The following is a 10,213-nucleotide window of genomic DNA, read 5'->3' on the forward strand; positions in this document are numbered from 1 at the left end:
ATATAGTATTTTTAAATCTTTTTTCAACCTCAATTTCATCAAATTAAGCATATACCCATTGATATTCTGTCAAAACATGGCCAATAAAACCCTCATTATCTACACATCAAAAGTAAGATCAAAATTGAGAGGAGTAATCTGAGTGAAAACAATGAAGTTTGTAAAGATATACATTGATGTTATTAAAGAGAAGCAGCCAGGTTGGAGTGACAAGTTCTTCTCCTACAATGTGAAGGCGTGAATGTATCCGTGACGGACACTGACACGACAACAACACTAGTGATTGCATTCCATTTATTAATTTTTTCAAATTATTATCAGTGTCGACGTATCATTGTCAATATCGTGTCTAGTGTCTATATTTCATAGAAAGCATCTAACAAGTTGTTAGCTTCCATTGATAATCCTAATAATGAAGGAAGGACAAGTTCTATTAACATAATTGAATACATAACCTCAATGTAGCTAAAACCTAATGGGAAAATCACATAGAAAAGTAATTACCCTCTCTACAAAATCTCATAGCAATGCAGAACTTAAGTCAAGAATATGCATTGCTTCCCAAGAAGAATCAAATTATACAAAAAAACCTAAGTGGCAAAACAGCAACCCTTTTTTGATCCATTCATTTCACTACTAGGAACAATTATCCTACTTCCCTTCATAAGTCCTGCGGTATTTTGATCTGGATCACCATTGGAACTGAGTGTTTTCTTTGCATTGATTCTGTATATCTCGGTTAATATAGTTAAAAAACAAGTTTCAACGTTGGTCGATTCAAGTGCTGAGGTCTCCATGAAGAAGAGATTCTCTCTTTGTGCAAACTCCTCCGCGTCTTCTGTTGGAACTGCTCTAAGACTAGAGAGATCACATTTGTTGCCGATTAACATGATGACAATGTTTTTATCGGCGTGACCTCTTAACTCTTCCAGCCATCTCGCCAAGTGATCGAACGATTGACGCTTTGTCATGTCGTAAACTATCATTGCCCCAACTGCGCCTCGATAGTATGCACTAGTAACTGCCCTGTACCTGAAGTCAGTGCAATGAATGACATCTAACAGTTATCGGCGTAAGATCATTTTCAATATTGAAATTCTAAATGCAAATCTTGGTTACATCATCATAAAACCGATTTTATTAATCTGTTCAAGAAAACAGAATCATACAAATATGCTTGAATGTTCAATACAATAAGTAGACATGCTGTTTTACCTATTACTACTATCACACACTACAAAATACTTGATAACAGAAATACCAAAAGCTTTACATGATCAATATTTAAAACATACATCATAAATTTATCCTCTCAACTTTAACCTTCCAAGAAAACATCACCATTTTGACAGTTTAATTAACATTTCCAGACATCATCGTATTATTCCTGCATATCACCATATGCATAAATCTTATTTGATAATCAATTTGAGACACTTAAATTTAACATATTTGAAATAGATAATGCAGTTCAAAAATATGGTTAACAAAGTTCAATGAGTGATAACAAATAATGAATCATATATTCAATTAATAAGGATTACACCGAAATGGAAGGAAAGCACGTAATATGCGGCGGTGCTACCCTTTTTATATGAAAAATTACATTTACAGTCGTAGAACACACAACATTGCTATGACCTTCTCAACACTTTGTAAAACATCTATTGTCTAACTCTGATATTAGGAAGCATGAGTGTTAGAAAACATTTTCTCATGTTTGAACTATAAAACACGAACTCTATTTGGACACCAGAACACGACATGACACAGACACTTCAACACCGATAATTCAGAAATATAGTACACCAACACCGTTAAATATAAAATACCGATGTGTGTTAAACACTGCGACGCGCCTACTCCTAGAGGTATCCGTGCTTAAGAGTGTTTGAACACTTTACTTAAAGAGATTAATAAATATATCCATATTGTATAACTCATTAACAACCAACTAAACTTCATTAACCATGAATTTAAAAGGTATTAACCATGATTTTGTGTGTTCCAACTATGAACACTTGAAAAATCACGGTTAATTATATTGAGGTACACTACATAAAGAACAAGTGGTGAAACCTGTATATCTATGAATCAAACCTAACACTTATATCACCATTTCGAAACTTGTTGAATTTAGATTTTCCAACTTAACATTTCTTTATCATACAACATGATCACAATAACCTAAAAGAAAGGAAGAAAAAACATTGATCCAAACACTCATAATTACAATATCATAAATTAAAATTGAAACAGAATGGGAAAAAATAATAATCACATCAATAAAATCCATACCTTTCTTGACCTGCAGTATCCCATATCTGAGCCTTAATAGTTTTATTATCAATAATCAAAGTTTTGGTTTGAAATTCCACCCCAATGGTAGCCTTAGAATCAGCGCTAAATTCGTTCCTCGCAAAACGAGCGAGTAGTTGAGTTTTTCCAACTGCGGAATCACCAATCAATACAACCTTGAAAACGTAATCGATCTTCAGGTTGTAATCACCGTACAAATTCGACATCGTCACAATTCACTAACCAATTCAACATGCATCGAGTTAAATGATTAATCTGTGTATCATCGTTGATGATTGATTCATTGTTTGATTGAATGCGGAAAATGTGTGATCTGGGTAAGGGGTTAGATGGGTCAAAATGGAGATCGAAAATGAAATTGTGTTTTTTTTCTTCGATCCGAGTGTATCTGGTTTTTCTTGCGTTACACGGAATAATTATCAATTATTATATTATAAGAGAATTCAACTTTTTATTCTTATTCTTATTAGTATTATTATTATTATTATTATTATTATTATTATTATTATTTAAGTTAGTATTTTTCCTATTCAAACAAAATAATCAAGATAATTTAATTTTAAAAAAAACAAAAATCAGGTGCATTTCAATTGTTTTTGGTTTTCTTCCATTAAAACTTAAAATACAACTAAATTTAGGCTTGTCCGTTTGTAAATTAGTTTTTATATATTTTGTATTGAATTTTAATTATGTTAAAAAATAATAAATATGAACAATATATTTATATTTTGATAATTTATTGTGAATTATAATTAATATAGGAATAAATCATAAAAAAGTACATTTCATTTAAAAAGAAAAATATATCTTTAAGTTGAGAATGATATTCAAAGTTTAAATGTTTTTTTGCATTACAAGAAAACATCCCCCGACATTATAATATTGTGACGGAAAAATCATGTGGCAGACAGATGTAACCTGATTTTCAGGTTATTAATGTTTTTTATTAATTAAATAAAAGATGGTTATATGTTATAATTTTTTTTTAAAAGATTGCGTCGTGTTAAACACGTCACAATATATATTTTTAAATAAAAAAAACGTCAGTAATTTCACATGAGGGGAGATTCGAATTTTATAAAAATTAAGTTGTGCCGTGTAAATCGCGTCGCAAAATACTTTTTAGAAAATCAAAGAAATCAAGTGGGAATCTTGATTAAGTGAATTGGTGTTTGGTCAGGATAAAGAGTCGTTCTGACATCTCAATAGTACTGACGTGTAAATCACATCGCAAGACAACTGTCACTTTCAGGTACCACGTGATTTACATGTCGCTGAGTTGCGACGTGATTTTCACGACGGTGGCTCTGATATATAATTTGCAACGCTCTTCCTCCATGCACAAAACTACACTTCATCTTCACTCTTCATCTCAGTCTCATTCTCCGCTCCTTTATTTCTCTCTTCCAATCTCATACTTAATCCTTCTCTCTTTCAACCTTAAATCTTAAACTTCAATTTTCTATCCATCATCCAATTAGTTAAAAGGTAAGAAATTGTTTCCTTTATTTTTCTTTTCTTTTCTTTTTGTTTAATTCAATTTCATTTTGTTATTAATATTTTTTTTATATTAGGTTATTAAGAGATTCATTCAAGAAATTGCATCTCTATAAAATATATTGTGTTGCTTCATTAAGGTATTTTGGCAATTACTTTAGGGAATATATCATTTGAAAGAGTTGCAGAAGGATTGTCACGTCCACAACAAATGACACTCGAGATAATGAAAACAGTGCAACAATTGTCGCTAACTGAGACGAGACGCGATGCACAGAATGTGAGGTGGCGATAAATGCCAGAATGAAGGAAATGAAGAAGAGACAAATTCAGATGGAAGAAATAATACGATAATTTCTCTCATAACAAGGAAATCAAACAAATAATCCAATGGACAGTGATGTGGAGAAAGCTATGATTGATGATGTTGATTGATTTTTTTATTATTATTTTACTTTTAAATATTAATTTTTATAAAATATTTGGAATTATATTGAATTTAATCATTTTTAATTGAAAATTATATTTTTAATTATTATTTAAAGATAGAGATTAATTGAAATACACTGTCAGTGTAAAAGGGTTTTACACCATCAGTTAATTATAGACGTTGGATATTAAAAGAAGTTTGACTTTTATTTTAAAAATCTATAAAGTAATACAAACGGGTGATGGTGATGAACCGACGGTGTAAAACTTTTTACACTGATAGTGTATAGTAATTAATCTCTTAAAGATATTAGTATTTTTAATTTTTAATTGAAATTAATATTTTTTATTATAAATAAATTTATAATTTTTTAATTATTAATTTCGTATTTTAATTATTTATTAAATATTTTTTAATAAAAAATTAATCTGTGACATAGAAAACACGACGCTAATCAATTATAATTTTTCAATTTAATAGCGTGTGGAAAACATGACGCAAAACTGATTATGAATTTCATGTGACAAACCTGCAAGCTTGATCAATACACCTGCTTTGTAGCATAATTGCAGCAAAAGTTTGTGACGTGAAAATCACGTGACAAATGTTTGTGACGTGAAAATCATGACGCAACTTTGTAACGTGATTTTCACGTGGCAAAAAGGTTGTCACAACTGCTACTGCCTCGTGGAAAACTACGACGTTAATTTAGTTTTGAGACGTGATTTTCACCTTTGTGACGTGAAAATCACGTCGCAAATGACTGTTTTTTTTTTGATGTGTGGCACGTATTTTTATTTTAAATATTTATTTTTAAGTTATATAAATATATACTTACTTTTAGTCTTGAATAAAATTTAAAGCTTTTATTTATAATTATTATTAAATACAACTTTTGATTACTTTACGAATTTATGTCAACATTATCAAATTTTAGTTATTATCTATGTCATTAATGAAATTTGATAGAAATCAAGGGTGTATTTGTTTCAAACAAATGGGGAATAGGGGATGGATTTTATGGAACGAAAAAAGAGGGGAGAATTTTTTTAATTATATATATATATATATATATATATATATATATATATATATATATATATATATATATATATATATATATATATATATATATATATATATATATATATATATATATATATATATATATTTGGTTCAAAGGAGAAATTTTATTAATAATTATATTTTTATCCTTACAATCTTAAATAAGTCATATGATATTCAAAGATAAAAAATTTATAAATATTTTTTGATAATAAAATATATATAAAAATAATGAAACACAAAATTTCAAATGTTGAGTGATTAAAAAATTTATAACTTACCATTTAATTATAAGTATTCTCTCCATTTTTAAAATTTGAACCAAACACGTTTTATTAGAAATATTTTTTCTCTCCCCTCCCATCTATCTGTCCCGAACCAAACACACCATAAGGTTCACACATCTCTTTTAATATTAAAATTTTAGAAAATATATTTAGTTGGAGTAATTATGGTGCTGTTAGAAAATTTAGTTTAAAATCAATCTTGAATCTATCTCCTTCGAAATATTCCTTAAGATAAAAATAAGTTATTCCAATTTATTAATTGTTATGATTGTCATAAATAGGTAAAAAAATATGTAAGAAAATGATATAGGTACAATATCATATTTAAGTTTTTGAAATGTGATTTTAAAATGAAATGTTAAAAGCACCCATCATCTTTTAATGAGAGTATTTGTTGTTGTAAATGGTATGATAAAAAGTACTGTACCATTAATATTTTTTAAACAAAGAGAAACAAAGATTATTTTAGAGATACTATATTGAAAAGATATATCTAAGTTTCTTTTCTCTCATTTTTATAAATAAAAAAAATTATTTTAAGAAAAATATAAGTAAATTCTATAAGTTTTACGAAAATAATAAATATAAAAGTTAATAATTAATAGTTAGATTAATATGTTTTTTCCTTTGTTAGTATGTGAATGGATCTTCAATAAAGAATAAGTATGTGATTTAGCCTTTTAATAAGTGAAGACGAGTTTGAGAGGTGTCATGTAGGAATATTGGTGATGTATAACAAATAAGAATTAAAGTGTTAAGTTAGGATACACACAAGTATGTTATAAATAGATGTTTGTAGTTATTATAATTATCTCTTAATGAATTTATTGGATTGATCACTTGAGTGAGCAAGTGATTACTTTACTTTACTAATTGCACCACTTCAATATAATATCATATATCATGCTTCTAGTTGGATTGGTCATTTAGTTGTGGCGGGGTACCTTGATAAGGGTCAAATTATATTGATTGTTTGTATAATTTAGTGGCACTTATTTAGCTTAATTCATTGGATTTGAATGTCAATCCCTCAACTTTTGTGTAAATATAGTGTTATAATTTCATCATGTGAATTTTGTGAAGTTTAATCAATTTTTCATCTCATCTAGTAGTTTTGTTGCATTGAAGGAGCTTTAGAAGTTAAACGGCCAAAGAATGACTTCAACATTCAATTTTGGATCAAAGGCATGCCTGCAGGTGGGGCTAAGCGCGGTCATAGCCTAACCCAGTTTTTCTGGACAAGATCTACCCCGCTAAGCACGGTATAGTGGTGCTAAGCGGCACTTAAGACAATTTGCTCCTTTTTATCTTCTAATCTCGCTAAGCGCGGTCTGATGGGGCTTAGCACGGTATGCGTTTTTGTCTTTCTATAAAAGCCCCCTCACTTCATCTTTTTAGGGTTAGACACCAACTTTGGGAATCAAATACACCAAAAACTCTGAGAAACTCAGAAATTGGAGAATCAAAGCTAGATACACATGAATACTCGGGAAATCATTGTTGATGTTGATTCATCTCTTCTTCTTTCTTATGAATTTAGCTACCATGATGATGTGTAGCTAAATCCTTTGTGTCTGGATTAGATGTAATTAACAATACTCGTATGTATTTTTTTTTATCCTTGTTATACGAACTAGTTATGAATCAATATAGATGTATCTTTGTTTTCATGTTTTCTTTTATGGTTTGAACTATTATTGAGAAATATCTTTCAAACCTTGACCTAAGATCATCATCTATCAAAGACCAAAGTCTAGACATAGATTTGGGATTTGATATTCACTTATATCAAGTCTTAAAGTTACGATATTGCTTAATAGGTTGCGAGATCATCGACTAAACAATACGGTTGAAAACCCACAACACCAGTTAGACATGATTGGTGTTGAAGAGTGATACGTGATTATCGTGATTGATAACAATGTTCATATACTAGATTGATTGGGTATATATGAGAAAAGTTAATGAAATCTAATCTTGACATGTTTCTTTATCCGTTAATTTCCAAATCATTTACCGTTGTTATATTTTAAAGCAGTTATTTCTTTTCACAATCAAAAACCCTTTTAAACCATACCTTATAACAATATTAATTGTGGGACGGAAATGATATCACACTAATCCATGTGGAGACGATACAAAAATACTTTATCCGTATTCTAACAAAATGACGTTGTTGTCGGGGATTGGTGTTTAGATATTGCAAGCATAGCAATAATTTATCTTGTCTTAAGTAATTACGTACTGTACCATTCTATTTATTATCCCCCGTGTTTTTTAATTTGTGTGGTTAACATTTTATAACTCTGTTTATGCGAGGAAAGTTACCGAAAGAACAACTTCTTTTTGATCCTGAGATTGAAAGAACAACTCGGACAACAACAAAACCAGAAAGAGAAAGCAAATAGCCAAACAAAGAAACCAACATGAAGGAACTTCTAATTCTACTTCTTCAGTAACTCCTCTTATTGAAGAAGCTATGGGTGAACCAATATTCATAAGAGGGCCTTATGTCAACAACCCAATAAGAAATGCCTATATTTTTAGACCCACACAAAATGCGAGAAATCCATAAATGAAGACCGAATTGCTACAAATCTTGTATGCAAATTCTTTTACCGAGCTTGACCATGTAGATCCATATACTCACCTTATCAAGTTCTATGAGACTGTCGGTACACTTGGAACTCTAGAAGCAAACGAAGAACAAGTGTTCATGGGATTGTTTCCTTATTCATTGATTGGGAAAACAAAAAAGTGGTATCTTGATTAACCAACTCAGACTATGACAAATTGGAATGTACTTGAGGAAAAATTTCTTGATATGTTCTTTCCACATAACAAATTTATGGAGGCCAAAACCACAATTTTTGTATTTTCTCAATGTTCAAGTGAATCTCTTTATGAAGCCTGGGAGCGTTACAAGTCAATGTTGAGAAGATGTCCTAACCATGGTTTTGATGATCTTACTCAAATTCATATCTTCCGTACTGGACTTCAACCGCAACCAAAAATACTTTTAGATGCAACTTGTCATACCCCATTCGCCCGTTAATTTTGCAAGACATTTTTTGAGGCACCCCAACTTATTTTCCAAGGCATTGACCTTAAAGGAACCAAGACCCAGCTCACAGATGGCCAAATCCAAAAAATGGCCTAAATTGGCATGCTCGCTAGGCGAGCAACTCCTTCGCCTAGTGAACCCTTCGCTACAATACTCGCCTAGCGAAGCTTGCGAATACCAGAAAATTCTGGGCTTCGTTCTGAGCCCATTAGGTCACAACAAACCATTATAAATACCAACATTTCAGTCAGAAAGAAAGACAACAGAAGGAGACGAACCGGAACCCTAGCAATCAAACCTTGGAGGCTAACCAAGAGAATTCAGAGCACCCTAACGGAAACCCTGAAGGCAACTCATCTGCACAAGGTTTACCTCCGCCCAACTCAATCCGATACTAAAAGTGACCTGCCAATTCAACGTTGCAATTCAATTGCAAATAGGTTTGCGCATCACTACTGTTTTATGCTTCCAATCTATAATATCTCACTACATAATGCATCATGATTGAATTTCTGGATATGTAATTAGAGTTTGCATGTGAGTTTAAATGTGCCTGAATATCCTGAATGTTGGACCATGTTATTTCTGTAATTGAATGCCATAGGGCGTGCAGCATGCTGAGATCGTACTGTTCTGAAATTCAAAACCCGCAACCGCTCGCTAGCACATCGCTAAGCGAGCATGTAGCGAGTATTCGCTAAGCCTTTGCTAGGCGAGGCAGAGGCGAACGTGACAGTCGCTAATATTTTGGCGGTTCTGTTCTATGCTTGTCTGATCTGTTCTATTTTAATCATGCGTTATTTTGCCTGACATTCCTACTGTTGTGTTTCTTTTGCGGTGTAATCCTCGATTGCACCCCCATTTGGTATTCTGACCTGTTTGCTGAATATTGTAAAGACTCACATACTCCCGAAGAAGATAGCTTGCTAGGTATCCCACTTTATTTGTGGGATACCCTTGTGGAAATTCATCCTATTTACTTAATTGATTTTAATGTGGAGATTCATCCTATTTACTTAATTGATTTTAATGTGGAGATTCATCCTGATTACTTAATTAATATGGACCTAATTACCTAATTGATTACAACAACCTAATCGATTGTAAAATATTGCCTTTGAATACGTGATCTTGGACCTCTCATGGTTGCCTTACGATATTACGGTATTATGGTCATGTCCCGCGAATGTGGGGATACACCTAGCAAAGACCCTTCGATTAAATCATCATATCCCTATAAAATAAATCATAGTCCCTCGGATGTTGCCTGCGAATATATGATTTTGCCCCTCGATGACCCTTCATTGTAGCCTACGGTTAAATGATGATCGTCCCTTCGAATGCTAAGGTATCCTTACAAATGTTGCCTTCAATGACCAATCGATGACCCTACGATGTCCCTTTTACATCCAAAGGATAAAACTACTTACTTCTCAATAGTAAGGACAATTTTACCCTCATAAGGATAGGAAATGCCCATAAAGACCTTGGGTAGGTATAACCCTTAATTGCTGGCTCACAACCTAAAACATTTTTCACACCCCACACCTT

The 10,213-nt window shown here is 31.5% G+C and overlaps 1 protein-coding gene, 1 long non-coding RNA gene and 1 other non-coding gene across 3 annotated transcripts; 1 reads left to right on the forward strand and 2 right to left on the reverse strand.

Moving 5' to 3' along the window:
* Positions 1–413: 413 nt before the first annotated feature.
* On the reverse strand, positions 414–2,727 carry LOC127127951 (ras-related protein RABA4d). The gene is made up of 2 exons (XM_051057214.1): positions 2,299–2,727; positions 414–1,032 (listed from the first exon to the last, which is right to left on the reverse strand). The coding sequence occupies exons 1-2, from the start codon at positions 2,523–2,525 to the stop codon at positions 591–593; spliced, it is 669 nt and encodes a 222-aa protein (XP_050913171.1). The 5' UTR covers positions 2,526–2,727; the 3' UTR covers positions 414–590.
* A 628-nt stretch (positions 2,728–3,355) lies between these two features.
* LOC127127952 (uncharacterized) lies at positions 3,356–4,265 on the forward strand. Its single transcript, XR_007805563.1, has 2 exons — positions 3,356–3,807; positions 3,894–4,265. It is a non-coding gene; the product is annotated as an uncharacterized LOC127127952 (long non-coding RNA).
* A 4,185-nt stretch (positions 4,266–8,450) lies between these two features.
* On the reverse strand, positions 8,451–8,556 carry LOC127134178 (small nucleolar RNA R71). Its single transcript, XR_007807935.1, has one exon. It is a non-coding gene; the product is annotated as a small nucleolar RNA R71 (small nucleolar RNA).
* Between the last annotated feature and the right edge of the window lie 1,657 nt (positions 8,557–10,213).

Source organism: Lathyrus oleraceus, chromosome 3, assembly GCF_024323335.1.
Source record: "Lathyrus oleraceus cultivar Zhongwan6 chromosome 3, CAAS_Psat_ZW6_1.0, whole genome shotgun sequence".
Taxonomy (NCBI): domain Eukaryota; kingdom Viridiplantae; phylum Streptophyta; class Magnoliopsida; order Fabales; family Fabaceae; genus Lathyrus; species Lathyrus oleraceus.